At 38.0% G+C, this 20,434-nt stretch overlaps 1 protein-coding gene across 2 annotated transcripts; it reads right to left on the bottom strand.

The window, feature by feature from the left end:
* Window positions 1–1,778: 1,778 nt before the first annotated feature.
* CCNC (cyclin C) lies at window positions 1,779–20,427 on the bottom strand. Of its 2 annotated transcripts, XM_031611054.2 has the most exons (12): window positions 20,295–20,427; window positions 19,543–19,649; window positions 14,025–14,109; window positions 13,725–13,794; window positions 12,165–12,216; window positions 9,364–9,419; window positions 8,047–8,082; window positions 6,724–6,815; window positions 5,972–6,039; window positions 5,586–5,665; window positions 3,606–3,724; window positions 1,779–3,097 (listed from the first exon to the last, which is right to left on the bottom strand). In XM_031611054.2, exons 1-12 carry the CDS (start codon window positions 20,324–20,326, stop codon window positions 3,043–3,045), a joined length of 852 nt encoding a protein of 283 aa, XP_031466914.1. In that variant the 5' UTR covers window positions 20,327–20,427; the 3' UTR covers window positions 1,779–3,042. The 2 variants fall into 2 exon arrangements, with proteins under 2 accessions (XP_031466914.1, XP_089992093.1); XM_090135967.1 differs by lacking the exons at window positions 14,025–14,109; window positions 20,295–20,427 and adding an exon at window positions 20,112–20,128.
* Window positions 20,428–20,434: the final 7 nt, after the last annotated feature.

Raw genomic sequence — 20,434 nt, 5'->3', positions numbered from 1 at the left:
TTCATGTAGCATCATCTGTTTACAAATTTCTTCTGTATGACTCTGAGTAGCCTCAGCTACTCAACTGAAGCTGTTGGTAATATAGAGTTACACAGGGATTCATTAACCATTAACACACGTTCATGCATATGTAGTACTTGAATGTAGTTCTATACCAGAACTCCACCTATGTTAAGGGGCCCCTTCCATTACCTAAACTCTAACTCAGCTTTCCCAAAGCACCATTTTGCCACCCACATCATTTATCCTGTTCCCCTAGAAGGGAATTTGTTGAGGACAAATTTGGGTGTCTTCCATCCACCAAGTTTTTCATGTGCCTGTTATGAGAGGATCAGTTTCAGCTGGCATCTCTGAATAATTCTGAGTATTTTTGACTCTTCATATACTCTTGGACAATTCCATATATGGTAAAACCTTCAAATTTTGTTTGGGGACCAAACGAATCATAACAAGAGATCCTATATTCTCTGGGTTTAGAAAACTATATTCTATTAAGAAATTAAACTTTAGAAGAGAGAGGCTAAAAGAAACACAAACCACTTAGTAAGTGCAGAATTGTTACCAATTGGGGAAAAAAAAAAAAAATCACATTCTTTGGCACAGACCAGTTGGCATTTTAGCAGCTGCACAGTGGAGTCCTTCAGTACATTGTTACTTCACTAAGTGGCAGGCAGGGACAGAGCACAAAGGGCAGAAGCATTTTGCTCCTGAAGAAAGCCTTTCCCAGAATCCAGCCTCATTGGATGATGATGAGAAACTGAGTGGGAGGTTTGTGGAATTAATTAATGCAGTGCATTAAGAAATGTTAACATAAGTTTTCTGATGCTTAGTAGTGGATTGTATTTCAACTGTTAAACACCTTTTAAAAGCAATTTAAAACAATGAAAACATACAACTAAGATATTGAAATAGATTTACCAACCTTTTTCTCTGTAGTCTAACAGTTTCCAAGCTGTCTAAACAGCTTTTGTAATTCTCATCACTGAATTCAGATCCTTTGACCTCACTCAATTGCCTTTCACTGCTTACACTGGAATCAGAGATGGTAATACCATTGTCACCTTGACAGTAATTACTTCAGATGCCTCTAGTTATCATCAAGAAGTGCCCTGTATGATCTAAATCTCAGAGCTAAAATATTGATAATAAAGGTGTGAGGAAAAGTTTGCAAAGGCTCTCTAGCAGTGAGAAAACTTTTCATCACTCTGTCCACCATTCTTAATTGTATAGAATTCCCAATTAAATAAATAAATAAATGCTTGAGGAATACGTGATAGATGTGAAAAGACTGATGTTTAACTGAAGAACAGCTCATAGTTACGAGCTCCATACAGCAGTCAATTTGCATTTATTTTTACTTGCCAAGTGCACATTACAAATAGAACATTTTAGGCTTCAAGCACCAAAGACCAAATATCCAAACCCACTTCATCAATTAGGTGTCTATAAAGATACAGTTGAATGGCAACAGCAGTAGCAAAGGCCACAATGTGTTTTTTTCCATCTTAAAGTGGTTTGGATTTTACTAACCTAATCTTTTACAAAAATGACTAAAACAGTACTAAATGCAAGTAGCCTAGCTGGCTGCATACAAATACACTTCTGTTTCAGTGAATGAGGTGCAAATTGCAGAGGGATATTAACTACAAAAAACAGTCTTTTTTTTTTTTTTTTAATGGGTCAGTTTTTTGAGTCAAGACATCACAAAAGCTTTTGTAGAACCCGCATTTTAAACCAGTGAGATGTGGTATTTCAGGAAAGGAGGAGCTGGACAACAATGGTACTTCACTTTATTTTATTGTTCAATTTTTTATACTTGAGCAAATCAACATTCTTATTCAAAATGAAGTTGTACAGAAATTATTTAGAAATGAAGTCATCTAAAAATCATTACTTTTGACTTAGGCCAATTCCTGACTTCAGTGGGATATCTGCCTGAGTAAGGAACACAGGATATGGCCTTCTATTTGAAGGAATCTCATTTTCTCCAGCACGCAGTCAACCAAGGAATCCCATTTCAGTTATTCTAAAGAGTTGCTCCTAAGATCACAATTAAAATTAGCCAGTATGAAGCTCACCAAAAGCTTGATCCTCTTAAATAACCTCTTTAACGAGCCACACAAATTCACACTAACAGTGAAGGCAGACTAACAGTGTATATCTTTTATACAAACGAAAAAAAAATACCAATCATAGGCAGATTTGTATTTGTTTGTGAAATACCCCAATTGTACTACACAGTACAGGCAAAAAATCATTGTTGGTGTTTTGTTTTTGGTTGGGTTTTTTTTTTTTTTTTTGAATTCCAAATGCTTGAAATGCTTAGGAAAACTGCAGAATCACTATACATATTGCACTTTCCTGGTAAGTTGGGTTTCTAGGCTTCAAGGCAAAAACATCCAAGTACATCTACTGAGTAAAACAAGCATTTTTCTAACCCCCAAAAATGAACTTAATTTCTTCCCTGCAGTTTTCATTAAAACTCTAACACCATTTTTTGCAGATTCTTCTGTGCTTTGCTCCTGAAGCACCGTTTTACTTATTAGAAAATCCAGATGTTAGGGAGAAAAAAAATCACCAAAACCCTAGGTAATTAATAGGTTTAGCATACAGTGCACTATCCTCCTTCAGTCACAAACAAAATGAAGACAACACAGGTCATTAATATAGTTACATTTAGGTTTCAAGAACACTCTTTAAAGAAAAAAAAATCACTTTTAATGGCAAGCCACAATTTTCTCAAAGCAAACCAAACCAGTAATGAACTATTTGTTTTGGGTGGATAGTGTTACCCTTTTGCAGCTTGGTTTAACATTTGATTCCTTACACTGAGAAATCTTAGTACATTTGCTCCAGCGTCAGAGAAAATGATGCAGTTTTAAAGAAAAAAACTTCCAAAATGCTTGACACAAACAAGCTATTTACTCTTCAAGTTCTTTGTCAAAGATGTTATTAAAAAAACTCTGTCCATTTCATGAACACAGGAAAGATCCCAGGATATCTTGAGTCAAAGTGGTCCATAAAGAAATTCTTTGGAATGTCTTAAGATTGGCTATAACTAGAGTTCTGGCTACCGTTTGGACCCTGTTCTCCTTCACTGTTTGGAAGAAAAACAGACATGTCTCAAAACAACAGCACCATCCTGCATTTCTGTCTTTTGCAAATGAAAAACATTTATTTGTGTATTTGAACAGTAATTTCAAAATATTCCAATGCAGCTCCATCCTGAATTTACTCCTGAAATCAACATTTCAAAGTTCCCATAACAGAAGCTTGTACATAGGAATTTGCATGTGCACATTCCAAATACTGATATTTAATCACATTAATTAAACATGACATCAAACAGGCACTATTCTAAAGAATCAGGCTCTGTCATTAGGCCTAACACTGCTCTTTTTAAACTGTATTGATCAGATTCTAATTACATTAATGTTTTCCATGAAAGAATAAATATTCTCCCCCTGAACAATTAGACTGTGTGCTTACAACAGAAAAGCCTGCAGTGCACTATCATACACTATATCTCAAACATATCATCATACATATGATAGTATTTTATTTTTTCCATATGAAAGGTGCAGTAAGTAATGGAGGTACAGTACCTGTTTGGAGGTGGTTTTGGTTTAGGCATTTTGCTAAGAATAGTAGCCATCTCTTTCCTCTCATCAAAGTTCTTCCACTGCTCGTACAGCTTCAGAATAACCCTGATTATTTCTAAAATCTGATTTGAAAGAAAGTAGATTTTAAATACAAAAATCACTATTGTGATTGACCTATCTCATCATTTGCAGTGTACAGTTAATTAACCATTCTTCAAATTAAGAAGCACAATTTTCACATTAGAAACAGAGCTGCCTCCCATATCTGGTCAGCCAGTCAACCATTTCTGTAAAGAGTTTTTTGGCTTAACTGTTGAACTGAAGCTTGAACAGAATCATTCTCTCTCCCACTCCATTTCCCTCCCACTGTATCAACCATTTTTCCTCCTGAAGTCGAACAGCTGCTTATACTTTATGCTACTGGGAAAACAAGAACGCTTGGCAACATGTCTGTAGCTAAATGATCATGGATTACAAATGAAGTAACTGATTATTGCCTGTGTTCTATACCGACCAGGGGCACAGTGTTAAAAACAAATGAAATCAACACTGCTCTGAATTCTTTACTTCCAAAAAAAAGAAGAAAGAAAGAAATCAAGAGCTAAGAAGTGTCTCAATACTTTATAATAAGAAAAGTTGAATTTTCAAATTCAATTTCCAGAAGTATAAATATTCTCTACCAGTTTGGAGGCTATATTAATTTCCCATTAATTTTCCAGTGCAATATTTTACATAGAAGGTGGATAAACACAGAATAACCTCAGTTGGAAGGGCCCCACAAGGATCAAGTCTAACTCCAGCTTCATACAGGACCACCCAAAAAATATATATATATCCTTGAAACAGAAGTTACATTTGGCTAGGGGGCCCATGGTATTAAACGTTAATAATAATATAAAAATATTAAAATTTGAACTTCGATTGTAATCACTGGTATGAGAACAGAGATATTTAAACATTCAAACATGTTCAACATCAAGCTTATGGTAACCTTACATGTCAAACACAGGTTGTTTCTCCTGTGCTGCCAATCTATTACCACTCTGCTTTCGCATGCCTGATAGTGTAGTTCACAGAAATTTGTTTCATCATAGCATTCACACTGTGCTTAAATACAAGGCAAACTCTGGAATACAAATCCAAAGCTGGGATATCACCAGTGAGATGAAGGGCAATAACCAAGGGCACAGAGAGCTATCATAAACCTTCTCTGAAGTTTGCCATTCCATCTTGAACACTCAGGATCAAAAAAGGTAGACTTAGACTGAAAAATACACAGTGACACAGTGTGATAAGGGGAATGAGAATGAGCATATATTGAGTATTGTTTTCTTGCATGAGCAAAACGTAGGTTACAGATGTATGCATTCAGGAAGTCGACTAAAGACTTAAAATGAGGTAGTTAACTTGAACATTATTGGTATGAGAACAACTGCACTTCAAAATCTGATAAGTTTATGAAGTGGACTATTTGGCATGCAACTTGCAGGGTCAGGGAACTCATCTGAATGATCTTGGAATACCCGTGCTTAACACTGAAAAATGTCATAGTCTCTGTCATCCTGAAAGTGTCAATGTTTTATACAATGGAAGAAAAATACATAGGCACAATGTTGAAAGGCAAATCAAAAAATTATGTGCATTAAAATTTTAAAATTATAATATAGTTCGATCTTGAATGATAAATATTGGGAATTCTTTTTCTTCTGGCAAAAAAAAAACCGCAAGATACTGGTTTTCTATTTCAGTCTGTAAAATGGCAACAGCAGCAATACTCTGCCCTTATGCAGAGATTCAGTCTTGTCTTTCAGTGCAGGGTGATACCCAAATGATCTGACATTTCCTCTTCCCTACCTAATTTCAATAGTCCATAAGGTGATTGCTGAATGAAGTTCAAATCAGTATCTCACACATGCAAAACAGGTTTTAACCATGGCTAACATTTCAGTCCATAGCAAAGAGCAGGAGGTAAAAAGAGAGTACCTTTTCCATATCAACAGATAGCTCAGCAAACCATTGTCTTGCATCCTTCTGCTGGACAACACAGGCCACGTGTAGGCAAGCTGCAAATATCAGGTGACACAGACACTCAATGATTCACTCTTCATACATTTAGAAACACTAGTTTTGTCAGTCAGGCGAATTTCTATAGAGTTCAGAGTTCTTCACTTCCTCTGCAAACAATCTCAGGCAGTATTCAAAAGATAAATCTGATTTAAGTTGCAAGGTTATAATGTCAGTACTGTATGAAATACAAAATGGAGCAGCTTATGAGAGCATTTTAAGGAATGCTTGTTGACTGCATGATTGGGACAAAGTACAGAAGGCATCTTTTTAAAGGTGACAGAGACATAACTTTTGTTACTTACCTAGAGCTATCATGAAAGGAGGGTACAGCAGACAAAGATCAGTTCTATATGTGTCATTCACTATCCTCCTGTGCGAAACAAAGAGAACAGAATACCTCTTTAAGACTACATGATTCATAAACTGCTGCCAGTTTATGAACATTTTATCAGTTACCCAAATGGTAGGAACAGTGAGTCTGCAGGGCAAAACAGAGAAACTGAGATCTCTTCCAAGTCTATTAAAGACATCCATTGTTTTCTTTGTAGTCAAAGCAGAAGTCTGTTTGAAAACACTATATTATAACATCATCAATGTAATCTTTCAGTGTGTTTACCTCCATCATAAAATACTTATCCCTGTTTCATAAATAAGCAAGTTAGAGCAAAAATAAAGGCAGTATTTTTATTGTCTGTATTTGAGAAACAATTAAAATGTTTAAGGAGTCCTGTTAAACCAATCTAAGAAACAAAACTTTTGCTTTTACCAAAAGCTGATGTTAACAGAAAAATAGCTATGTCTACACGAAGTCATCATCTAGCAGTGTAAAGAACTGTGCTATTGGAGCTGTTCTAAAAATAAGAACTAGACCATTTCAAAATAAAAACCATTACAGTGTTAAAAACAACAATTTAAGCCAGTGACATTTACGTGCATAGGTTAACTCATATACCCTTGTATTATTTAGCCTGCTTAGCCATCTCTGAGGCATAACTGTTAAACACTTGCTTTCTTGCTGAAAGGAAGCACTAAAATCAACCGCTGTCTTCATTACCAAGCTAGAGGTAGCAGCATGTCTTCTTGGCCCATATCTTGCACATATTGGAGCAAAGGTCTATAAGGATGATACACTATCAAACAGCAGTCCTAGGGAAAATGTCAGGATAAAACTTAAATTACAATGCAGAATGTGTTGTCAGTTCACGTTAAAAACATTTGATTTACAAATCAATTACCGTACTTTTAAAGCAGCATTATGACACCTAACCCTACCATAATGAGGGCACTGCTCTCTCTAGAATACCATTATACAGCACGGATGCCAGTCTGTCAATGTCTTTTCCCCAAGAGACACAGAAAGCCACATCTGCAGCACAGTGAAACCTCATTTGCTTACAAACCCGTAATTCCCACTTGGAAATACAAAACACTGCCAGAAAGCAGTCTGTCGCTAAATACCATACATGGAAAGCATGCCAAAATAATTGACACTAGTTTGGAAAGCAGAAAAAAATTTTCCAGGTCTTTGAATTCCTCCTTTCCGGGCCCATGTTGGTGTATGCAAGAAGGAATAACCCTCACTGAAAGCAGCCAACTGTACACACGTTACAGGGAAATGCTGCATTCAAATCCAACTGTGGAAACTTGGTGCTACTTTACCTGAGCCCCCTAAGTCTGGGCCATATCCTTTCAGCTCTCCCATAAAACAGAGCAATGGGACAGTAACCCTTATTAAAAGCAGGTATAGCTCCTTTCCTTTAAAGTGCCTGCAAGAAAACGTAATGTTGTACTCCTTTCAAACACTGCTCTACTAATAGGTACAGCACCACCTCAGAAAGCACGAGGATCTACATTCATTTTCTTGCTCACAGCATTCAAACCTGCATCTGACTTGCTAGCAGGTTACTCTGATTACCAAGTTATAGACCAGCCTGAGTGGCAACTGCCCACACCTTCTGCATAATTTTTTTTTTCCCCAAGCAAGTGGGCACAGTAGGAATACAACTCTATGCTCTTGACTTGCCATTCATCTAGGCAAATACTGACACCAACATCCTGGTCTCTGTTCCAGGATTTCATAATATACAATTACCTCTCTTCTATAAAAAGCAGTTCTGGAAACAGAATTTACATTTTATTCTTCCCAAAAGTGAGCAACACATATCCTATCCCCACTACTACAATCTGCATTATTTCTGTTGAGCAATTACATTTTCATCAGAATGCTATAAATGTTAGACTTGCATGAGCACCATTCTAAAAAGAAAAGGGAAGAAAAAAAGATGACAGCACAATGCACATTCCATGGTAAAAAATTAAAAACATTTTAAATAAAGAGTAAACCAAGGTGTCAGTGAAGACAAATAAACTCACCTACCATTAATTCTAAGAGATAGAATTCACATTCTAATATCTGCAAAGAAGTAAAATCACAATTAAACAGCAGCATATTTCAGACAGCAGAAAGAACTAACTGGCATCTAGTTTAACATCATGAATGCAAAGGAATTCTCAGCACCTGTAGTTTTATATGAAATGCATTCAGGAGTGTTAGATATACAAAAGCAAACAAAATGAAGTTATGATTATGCATTGCCATTATAATGGAACCCCACTCATAATAACAATCCATTTGAATGTTTCATATCAGGTTTACTGTGAACGACTATAGTTGTCTGACTTGCTTTAACACATGACAGCAGAAATTTGTTCAGTTTATAAATACTTAAGAGCAATACAAGTAGTCCTGTTGTAGAATTAGTCTCTTCAGCAGGCTACTAACATGCCAAATGGCCTTTTCATAGATTTTCATAGTTAATTTCATATGAAATATTCTGTCCAATTGTAGCAATTTAAAAAAAACACGCCTTTTCCATAGAGGCAGTGAAGAGTTAGTGATAGTGAGCAAAAGACTGAGCTGTTTTTGCTATGGAAAAGCAGTATTCCAAAATGTATTTCCATTTGCCTTCATCTGTAAAAAAACAATGTGGTTTTACTGAAAGCAGTTAAAATATTTTATATCCTGAAACATTATTTGGCTTTCTAAATAGAATGAAAAGCAAAATCACAAACAGGTAGCATTTGTCACAATTAATCTAAAGAATAATTAGAAGTATTTTCTTCCACAACACTATGACATAAATCAATACTGGTTTCAAGAAAAACTGTATAGAATTCATTAGTACTGAGACTGAAAACGCCTCAAAAACCACTAGTAAATCTAAATTTTGAATAATAGATAAAAAGTTATCTTTCAAAAAGCATTACATTTTACAGGCAAAAACAAAACAGCTTCCTGTAAGCCAACTGTTCCTGCATATAGGCTTGGAAGCATCTCAGGTGCAAGGACTATTTATCTTCCCTGGAGCAATGTACTTGTAAACAAGAATATTTCAGGGAGGCAAGACCAAATCTCTTATCATCACACTGTATAACATTGGTATTTTAAATACTCAGTCACTTTATGGCATTTCTTTCAGCAAATTCAAGAAAGGAAGTCATACAGAATTTATTACAATATCTTTCTTGATAATCTATCCAAAATTAATTACAAGCAACTCCATATATTAGTGTGAAAATATTTCCTTCTCAGAATTTAAAAGGACAGGAGTTCCTCCTAAGAATAAGGAGGAATTGTAAGTTCCTCCTCTTTTAATTCATTTTGATCAAGTGATAGTTTGTACAGCATACTTACATGGTTCATCCTATAAGGAAACTCCTTCGGGAAGGCATATGAAAACCTAGTTTTCACTACAGTAAAGACAAAACATGTTAAAAATGATGCACTTTAACTTCTTTCCCATTCTATTAATCCACCTGCATAGAGCCCTTCAAATCCACCTGGAAACACAGCTGCTTGCAATATAAAAAACGTGGTTTTGAAAGATAAAAATTAAGTCATAAGTTTTAAGGTTCTAAAAGGGCAAGAGAAATAGATCTCAAACCCACGTTTTCACAGGTACTCAGCCAGACATTTGTGTAATGTTTTGGGCACAACTATATCTTCTGGTCTACACCTACTAGGTGTATGAGTTCACTAACTTCCTGCAAGTTACCATTCGCACAGGGCTGCCTGCCCAACAATGTCACTATAATCTAAAGATCACTTTTGGATCTCACCTCCAAGACTAAATCCAAATGGAATTTCCCTTTACAATTTTTTTGATCCTTCAACAAGCAAGATTGTAAACCACGTGACAGAGTCTTAGGAAAGTAAGATGGGATATGGAGAAAGAAGGAGAACAGGAACCCAGCCAAGAGAGATCTTGTAAACGCCTAGTAGAAAGATGTTCATAGGCAAAAAACAGGCTCAAATTCAAATCAAAACGCCAATTAAACACACTGCAGATAAATGCCTTAGGCACTGGACTATCACTTTTCAAGCATGTTTTTCTCCTTGAGTTTTCCCCACACAAAAGCAGCTATTTAGGCATATGACACAATTCAAGAAGCTCTTGCCTGCAAGACAAGCCCAAATAACATCTATATCCTCAGTGTTCTAGCTTATGATGATCCCCAATTTAGATCATTTAGATACTTACGTAACCTCATGCATTTTACAAAAATAGGTATTCAGTGCACTATTAAGAATTATGTTAAGTGGCAAAAACAGAGTAAAATCAGATTACCAAGCAAAGAAAATTAAGTACTCTTGAAGACATAGATTTGAGATTTCAACAAGTGAAACTTAAAAAAGATTTCAAGTCCCTGTTCTTCACAGAAATCAAGTAACATTTAGCATTCTGGAAATGGACAGTACTGCTTATGTCAATGACAGACAGTGAACTATGAATTGATGCTACTTCCAGGGAATTCATATGCCACCCACTTTGGAAGATAACATCAGTCTTCTGGATGGAAAAGTTCAACATGTGGATCTGTGGTGGACTTTACTAGAAAAGTTGCTGTGGAGCAGTAAGACTAGTCCACTGGTTGGAAATTTTCATTATTTCATGATAACAGAAGAATGAATAAAACAGACATCTTAAGTAGCATGCAAGTTAAAGAAATAAATAGTGAAAAATAAACTACTTTGTTTCCATTTTTTTCCATACAGCAAGCTGGAGATACAACCATATGAAAGTGTCCTTTCAGTCAGCTGTATAAACAGAGGGTAAAGCTTTTGAAGAGCTTGCAAGAAATCTGAGATATCTTCCTTACAAAGGAAGCATATGCTACTAGTTCCAATGTTTTTACCTAACAAAAAGCACATCAACATCAACTATGTTGATTTCCCTTTTGCTAGCTTCCTTTGACTATTCTCATCTTTTTACTCCTTTTCTGTTAAAAATAAAAAAGGATTTGTACTGATGAAGCAGCTGTAGTACAGGAAGAGTAGGTAGAATAAAAGCACAAAAATGCAAGGAAAAAGCCTGTTGCTTTTTTGTCCCCACTTCCAAGAAATGCCAAGTGCCCATCAGGACACACAGGAATTCTAGGTCTGAAGGAAGAACCATGAGGATAAATTTCTACAGGACTCTGAGCCTTGGAATTTTCAGAAACAACACAGATGAACAGTAGAAGACTAAGTAAAATCAACTAAAATCCATCTACGTTCCTCATTCATGCATCAAAATAGCCACACAAATCTGTGCTTGGAGATGCTTCTGCTGTAAAAATAGCAACACTTTGCTAAATCTAGTACTGGTCTTGGTCAGGCTGGCACTGAAGACGTGTTTCAGTTTCTGGTGGTGGAATTGTCATACAGCCAGCCCCATGGATTGATACAGTTACTGCATGTGGAGGCTACAGATGCAGCCAGTCACCTGTCCCCTCAGCAGCTAAGAGCTATTTTGAAAGCACTGACCTACATTTTGAAGAGCATAATGAGGAATTGCCTTTTGAGAGCAGCTGGACCTTCTGGGTCAAATTACAGCATTCAGTTAAGGAAGCCATTGCTTTAAGACCTTGGTGGTTGACATGACATTTACAGAACGTGGGAAATATAAGGCAAGCGGGAAGGAGAAAAAATAAAGTAACTACAGCGTGATTTTGTTGCATCTTTATTTGTGAACAATATGTAAGTTATAAAATATATTTAGAAATAAATATTGTGTGAAATTTTATTTTATGACGGGGAAAAAAAGGATTAAAAAGTATAGGAGGCATGAAGCCTACCAAAACTTCTACAAACAGGTACTTCCATGGAAACATACCTGATAGAATAAACAAAGACCTAAGTTTCCAGTTTTATCTTTGAGTAGCTCAGAAGTCTATTCACTACTCTAGACTTATTTATAAGCCTCGGTATTTAATTTTTATTTTTATTTATGCTTCTTACAAGCTCCAATCAGAATCAACAAGAACTAATAAAGGATAGGGCCTTCTGTTTCCATATTTAAAAACAGAAGTTATTTATGCTAAATGGATTTAAATGGCTTCAAGCAGCCAACGTGTAACCACCCATGACTTAATAAAAATAGCTACCATTAAAAAAAGTCCAACCTTCCTACAGAGATACCTAACTATGTTATGATGAAAATCACTAATACTTACACACAGAAGTAGCAGCAGAAATCAACCTTGTATTTGAAACAACACCAAACTCCTGAAGAAAAAGAGGGTTAAATGAGGTGAACCACCAGAAATACTGTTTATCCACACTATTATCAAATTAAAATAACCTCTTATTAAAATGGGCTTCTTTATACAGTATTTCATTTTTTCCCCACCCCCTTCTTTTTTTTTTTAAATTAAAGTAAACAGAGTAAATTACATGATCTAGGTAAAAAAGTTTTTTCCATTTATTACTTTGTTGTTTGAGTTATGAAGAATGAAGAATAGTAAACGTATATGAAAGGTACTACAGCCACAATACCTGAAGATTAGTTTGCTAACAACCTACACATAAAACAGTCAAAAGACTTCAATAAGGTGTGCTGGTTTTATCCCAATTGGACAGAAAACCACGTTTATAAAGGTGTTATTAACTAACTTTTCTAATTATGTTTCCATGAAGCCTTTGGTTCTTCACCGAGGCAGACAGCAAGTCAAAAATTTCTACTTCAAACTTTCTTTTAGAGATGCACATGCCAGAATCATTACTGCTACATCTGCCTTCTGAAGATGCAGAAGCCTTTGCATCAGGAAGGCTGCAATGCCTTCTAATACTTGCTGTAATACAGATTTTCCTTACACGAGTAGACTTCAAAGGCTTAATCAACAAGCTCATAAAAAAAATACTCTCTCCAATGTTCTGTGTCTTTCTCCTTTCCTTTATCTCTTTCAAACACTGGAAGCTATCAGAGCTTTTGTACAGATAACAGTACCACACATAAACATCAGTTCAGTAGGACCACTTCTAGATATTTGGGTTCCTCCTGTAAAATTCATAAGTGCTAATATAGCACAGGTTAGCCAATATGTTTTGTTTTTTTTTTTTTCCATTATGCAGACCCTCCTCAAACTGCTGAAAAGCTTCTCCCATTTCTTAGAAAACAAGGAACAGGGCCTAGCTGATGCTAACTTTTAGCCACCTTCAAAGTGGACCTTACCCTCCATTGGTGGAAGACTCAAGCCCTCTCACCACTATCCCTAATGGACCAGTTCTTTCTCAAACACCACACATGAACTACAACATGCTTTTAATTCAAGTAATGAAAGTGTGGTAAACTCTGAAGATCCCTCACTATAAGAAAAGGAAAAAGATAATTAGGAAGAAAAAAAATCAAATTTGTTTTAAAATTTGAGCGAGCATAAGAAGGAAAAGCACACGAGAAAGGAGACTCAAGCAAAAACTGCGCAATTTAAGATACACTGTATGTAAATATGTAAGCACTGACAGCAGAACACACATTTAAAGTAATCTTTCCAATTTCCAGAGGCTCTTCAGGGTTAGTAATTCAGACAAAAACGTGAAAGATCAAATATTAAATAAAATGGTTGAAGGCCTTCTGTCTCCTTTTCTTAAATTGCGATAGAAATCCATACAAAAAAATCCCCAGAAGGTTTAACCCCCACAGCATGACGAATGACAAAAAATTCTGCAAGTCCTGAATGTTTTTTCACTCTCATACATCACATAATTTCACATTAAAAAATTGTAATACTTCATACCTCTACTTTGGATGCCAAAAACACACACGTAGGAGCCATTAATACTGGATCTATACTTTTTAGGGAATATCTGAAATGTTACAACAAAATTATAATATGTTGTTTCACACACGTAGAACGATTAATCTATTAAGAGCACCACACTTCCTTTTGAAAACTTAAGTTAACTTTTACTAGCATAAAAGCTTTACACCATCCAGAAAACAAAAGTGGCACTATTTTTTAATACAAAATTTAAAAGGGCTACCAAAATGTGCCTGACACGTTTTATTCCTGTACCATCATAATAAACAGTCCTACCTGGCATAGAATCTCTTGAAGTAGACTGTAGCAGTGGCAATAACTTGTTGTCTTAATTTAAGATGTTCACCTAAAGCCTGGATAACTTAAAAGAAAAAAAAAGCTTGAGTTGTGTTTTTACAAAAATTTGACACCAAACAGCAAAGGATTTCAAAGCATGGCTAGTACTGAGGATTCTAAGGAGCAGCAACACAGCCTTCTCTTTGCGTTCTGATACACTGCTTGGGTGAGACAATATGTTGCTGCAAACCTACAGACCTGCAGGTGAAGAAGTACTACCACATCGTGAAGCTTGTGGACACCTTTAAAAAAGGAAAAGTGACTTGACTTCATCGTATACAAAGTGAGCATGAATTTTAAGTAGATGGCAATACAAATCTAAAAGGGTAAAATATTGAGTATTTCATTTTATAGCAAAAAAAATCCAAATACTTGAAATGTAAGTCTGTGGCTTTTCAGGGCCATGCAAAATGGATGTGTTTTTCAAACAACTAGAGCTGCCAACACAAACATGGTCATTAAATTTGGCAGAGGCAGCAGGTGTTAAAGAAATGACATATTTAGTCTAGGGAGAGGGGGTGGGAGACCAGAGGATGCAGTCAGCTGCTCCATCATAGTGGTCCTCTGCCAGTTGGCCAAGAAACAATCCTGGTGTCATCTGTGCAGGTAGCTCTTGTTTGGCCTCCCAGGCAAAGGAAAGGTGCCAAGCAAATTAGATGCATCAAGCTGGGATTAAGAGCTGGGGCTGGATACAGAGAATGACAGAGAGAAACAGACAAACACAAGGTTGTTACTTGTTATTTTTCCCATATTTTTTCACAGCCATTACACTGAGAAAGGCTTGGCTGTGTGAAGACTCGTTTTCCTTCCTCACCAGAAATGTCCAAAAACAAAAAAAAAAAGATCACTGAATATACAATTAAGTATACAAGTAATATACAAGTATACAAGTGTATATGCAAGCATCTTTCCAGGAAGCAACCACTGATGGAAAAAGCAACAATCCCATTATCAATAAACACTACAGTTAGTCTTCCCTTAAGCATACAAGAACTCCTAAAAGTCCTTTTTTCCCCCACCCATTGTTTCCTCCTTGGGAATATCCAGGTACACACTGCGCTCTCATTTAATGAGCACTGCAGCAATTTAAAACACAGCAATTTCAAATACCAAGGGCACTGTTGGTTAGAAAACAGACCAATGTGGAAGAACCACCCTGACCAACACTGACTATTGGCAACATAGTTTGGGTTTTTTTTTGTTGTTTCTTTTTTCTTTTAAAAACACAAAAATTAAATTTGTTACCCACCATAATTACTCAAAGCCACTTAAGTCCCTTTCATTGTCATCTCACTCTTCTCCTAAAAATAAGGAATGCCAAATTGAGACTAGCTTGCCACTGACAGTAGGACTCACAAGCAACACTGCAAAAAGGAAGTTAAGTCTGCTACGGAATGCCTGTACAAATATTAAAATACTTATCAATGCACCCTGGGAGGTCTTAAAGGATTTTTTGCTTTGATTTGACCACAGGGCTACAAAGCTGTCCTACTACTAGGGCATCAGAGAAATCCAAACATTAAGCTAAACAGAATTCTCCAAATATGTTTCTTGTTCCCATGGGATTTTTTGGAGCAGTTAGGCCATCTGCTGTCAGAGAAAAATCAAGTGAGGCTTAGGGAAAAAAATGGACAAAAGCCTAGAGAGATTTAATGAAATGGAAGCTTCTATATGCCAGGAAAAATTCCAGTACTTGTAATAAATTTTGGGGGAAAAAAAAAAAAAAAGAAGGAAGCTATCAGATTATTTATTCTCTCATGTTTACCAAATAAGTAGTTTCAGGGTTTTTATTTGTTTGGTTTTTAAGTTAAAAATGTTGGTTTCAATTCAAAAGTCTTGAGTAGCCAGTAATGCAAACATTACAGCTTCTGCATCAAACCAGAAAGAGAAATCATTTAATAGGCTTTTCATCCAAAAACTCAATTAAAACTCTGTGATCCAAAGAAAGAAGTCAACATTAATTTCTAATGTTTGAATTGGCTTAGAAGATGATAGTTTTCCCTCTCTATAGCTCTAATGGCCACACAATCAGTTACTGATCTACAGCAACTGTTTTCAAATGGGGAGGCAGCAGGAAATTATCCCTTCAGGTAATTTTCAGGTTGCTTTGGGAAACAACCATCGCCTGAAGCAGAATCAACATGTCACAGCCACATCAAGATAATGCAGAACAGGGGGGAGGCTCAATATCTCTAAAATAGGATCCCCAGTTCAGAGGCAGGTGAAGAAACAACACACACTGAGGGCTCAAATATAGCAACTGCTGTATGAGTTCCCATCAGCACAGTACATCCCCAGACTGCCCTCTCTGTGAAAGTATCCCTCTTGGCCACAGAAGGGGTGACAGCCTAGCATCACCATCCCCTTCAGGGCATGCCATGTTCATACATGCACATGACAGACAGCAGCAAAGCCTTCTTCCAGCTACCATGGGTCAGGAACCTTCCTTTAGAGAAGGCAAGGAGAACCAAGGAAAAAGATTCTGAGGACCAAAACGATTTAACTTATCTATGAGGGCTGCTTCTCCTATTTTATTACCTTGGCCTGTAATATCTAAGGTAGATATTAGTGATATGATACCGGAGGTTGAACCGTCCCAACAATATTCTGTCACATGTTGTTGCCACGTGACAGATGTCAGCAGAGGGGCACTCTGACACAATGGCATCTGACATAGAAGTGCGTATGAAGCAAAGATGTGGAACTGAATTCCTCCATGAAGAAAAAATGGCACCCACTGACATTCACTGATGCTTGCTGAACATTTATGGAGAACAAACAGTGGATGTGAGCACAGCGTGGGCAGTGGCTGGTACATTTCAGCAGTGATAGGTCCAGTGTAGGACCTACTGCTTGATCTAGCAGCTGGCAGCCCTGCCCACAGCAGGGGGTTGGAAACTAGATGATATCTGAAGTCCCTTCCAACCCAAGCCATTCTATGATTCTACGATCAGCCATGCTCCAGACAGCCTTGTACAGCTGTCACACCACAAAAAAAAAAAAAAAAAAAAAAAGCACCTCTATCAGCACACCCACATGAATTGACAGATTACAAAGAGGGAACGGTGTGCAAAGCTGAATATTGGCTTCAAAGCACTGGCAACAATGGTGGCAACATTGTGATATCACAAAATTAGCACCAGGTAGGTCCCACAAATGCTCACACGAGCAGAAAGAGCACCATATGCAAGTTTTTTAGGACCTACTGAATCAACATGAGGCCGAGGGTACATCCATTTCCTGGATTGTGTCATTACTGGTGACAAGATGTAGTATCACCACTACAAGCCACAGTCAATATGAAAATCCATGGAGCGGTGACTGTAACAATCAAAAAGATCAACATGATGAAATGGCATTACAAAGAAAAAGGAAAAGTGCTCACCTATCTCTGAAGATCTAGGCTTGCAAGGCAAACTCCACAAGGGAGGGATCTCCAATCAGAAGTCCCTCCACAGTGGAAGTCAGCCCTTAAATGAGGTCTAAGAGAGGTGCAGCCAGGCTCCACCCCTTCCGGTCACACAGCTGAATTGCCTTCACCTGTGCTCCCAGGACTGACCAGTCCTTTCCCCAGGTGCTCAATCAGTGCTTCAGGCCATGACTTAACAGTTCCCGCAGTGACATATAAAATCCCCATCAAAGTTCAAGACGCAGTGCCAATAGGTAAAGAGATGTGCACTGTCTTTTGGGATAGGAAAGGGGTGATCCTCATGGATTTCCTGGAGCCTGAAGAAACCATCAACTTTGACTGCTATACTGTGATGCTAACTAAGCTGAAGGCTCAAACTTCCATAGCCAGGACAAAGAAATCAATTTTTTTCTTGCAACACCATAATGCTAGGTCCCATACCAGTTTTGTGTAGCATACTGCCAGCCTTGACTGTCCTACAACAGTCACTATATAGTCTGGATTTCGTAGCTTCTGATTTCCACCTGTTCAAATGGATGAAAGATGGACTGCATGGGCAACATTTTTCCTAGCAACAATGCCATCATAGCAGCTGTGAAACAGTGGGTCATCTCTGCTGGTGCAGATCTTTACAAGTGTGACAATCCAGCTTTAGTTGATCATTGGTGAAAATGCATAGCTAATAGTGGTGACTGTTGAAAAACAATGTTTTGTAGAGCAAATTCTTAGCTATCTATAAATAGAGTTATTGTGCTCCTTGTATCTGTCGCAGTTTCTGTGGAAATAAATAGGAGGTATCACTTTCAGAATGACCTATGCAGTTTGTAAGTGTTTACTCGTGAAAATCACTGAAGTGGAACATAAAAGAGGACACGTTTCATAATTAATGATTGTGAAAATTAATACAAATACAGTTTTAAAAATATCAGTATCTTATTTCTTTTTTTTTTTTGCATTAGGAAGCTATGAAACTGTTTTAACCTCAAGGAACATCAGGAATTGATCAAACTGATAAATCACTGTTTGCTTGACTTTCTGATGCTGTATAAGCAATAATGAAAATATATCAACAGCAATCAGATTTGGAGCATACTCAATTATCGCAGAAACCATTAACCTAAGAAAGAAGCTGGGCTAAGTGTCTTTCACAGTTACAATTCAGTATATAGGTAAGTTCTTCCAGTAGCTTTGGCAAAGTCATTTAACTTTTCTGTCTAAAGTATGCCTGACTAGATAGCTGAAAAGATAAGCATTCTGCACTTCCTATGTACAGCTATGAAAAGTGTTCAAACAGCTGTTTGCAAGCAAACTAGTGCTTTGCAATATCCTTCTCCTAAGGAGATATTTTTTCTTTCTTAAATGTCAGACAATTGCATAGGAAAGAGTTTAAGTGTCTGTGTAACCTGATAAACTACAATGCAGCTATTCATAGGGTTAAATGCTTTGCAGGACCAAGTCTTAGATAACTTCATAGACAAGCCCCAGACTCTTTAGGAGAACAGGCTGCAGACAACACTGTGCAATTTGAGAGTCACCCACTGCTGGGGAATCAGCCACATGGGCCAAGACATGGGCTACCGTGCAGGTTTCAGAGAGTATAACTGAACACAACAAGATTCCAAGCTTTGTTTTTTAACAGGACTGCACACATTGGCTAAAATAATTACCACATAACCCCCCAGAAACTCACAGATCACAGCTTGACTATTACTGTTCATCAACAACCTTTAACATGCTAGCTTAGCAGCTTCTCCTTGCTTCTCTTAGTTTTGTTTTTTTTATAGAATGTCCTGAAAATCAGAACTGTACTGTGTTTTGCCCTACCACAGGTTAACATATTACATATGCAGTCAGGTTATATGTAATTCCTCCTGAGCTAACACAGTTAACTGAACAACAAATGCTGTGGGCATTCCAACTCTTTGTTAAAACACATTGTGAAAGTATATGCAGTGTACTAAAGAAAACCACATCCTCTAAGCCACTTACATCTGGACACAGCAGATACTATACAATAATATGGCACAAATAACAGTAAATCAATTTTACCATTAGTAAAAAATATCTGTAGCTTCCAATATTCTTCTTCAGTCAGAAATTTCAAGTCTTTTTGGCGCTCCTTCAGTAGATCTTGTTTATCCAAAATCCATTGTAAACTGAAGGGAAGGAAAATAACTTCAGTAACTGCTTATCAATGCTACACTGCCTCCTGCACCAACAGACTGCAGCTGGGAGCTAAGGCCCAGCGACCTTTAGCCAAGCTGTGGGCAACCTCCTCAAGCAGATAATCCCTAGGGGTTTACAAGTTAGGCATCTACAAAAACACCAGCACGGACTGAGATCGGCCTTTAGCTGTACAGAATCAAACCGACTGGAGAGAAGTTACGCACTGCTGATTACTTGAAAGCTTTATGCTATATTTAGTCCACCCCAGGCATCCATTCAAATCCCAGCGTACTCAGAACGCGGTACTCTGTCACAGCCCAACCCTCAACGTGCCACAGCTGAAGATAAATATATCCCACCCGCCGTCTGCAGCTGCCCCGTGGCTGGCACCGACCACCGCTCCAACACCGCCCTCGCTGACCGCCACCCAGCCAGGCCGCCCTCACCCCCACCTCCAGCCGAGGCTATCGCAGCCGCAGGCCGGGCCCACCGCCGCGCCTCAACAGCCGGGCCCGTCTCCGGGCTCCCGCCCGCCCCGCAGGCCCCCAACGGCCCCGCACCCCCGGCCGGGGCAACGAACGGCCAAAACGCGGCGCCGCGCAGCTCCCCGCCCGCCCCTCGGTCGCGGCACCCACTAGTGCGAGCTCTGCCAGAAGTTCCCGGCCATGAGGAGCCGTGGGAGGCGCCCGGGCCCTGCGCTGCCCCGGCCCCGCCGCGCCGCCGCCCCCGCGCCGGCACCAGGAAGGAGGCGGCCGCTGCCGCCCCGTGCCCGCTC

The sequence above is a fragment of the Phasianus colchicus genome, chromosome 2 (assembly GCF_987193195.1).
Source record: "Phasianus colchicus chromosome 2, bPhaCol1.hap1.1, whole genome shotgun sequence".
In the NCBI taxonomy this organism is placed as follows: domain Eukaryota; kingdom Metazoa; phylum Chordata; class Aves; order Galliformes; family Phasianidae; genus Phasianus; species Phasianus colchicus.
This window is presented reverse-complemented; position numbering and strand designations above follow the sequence as displayed.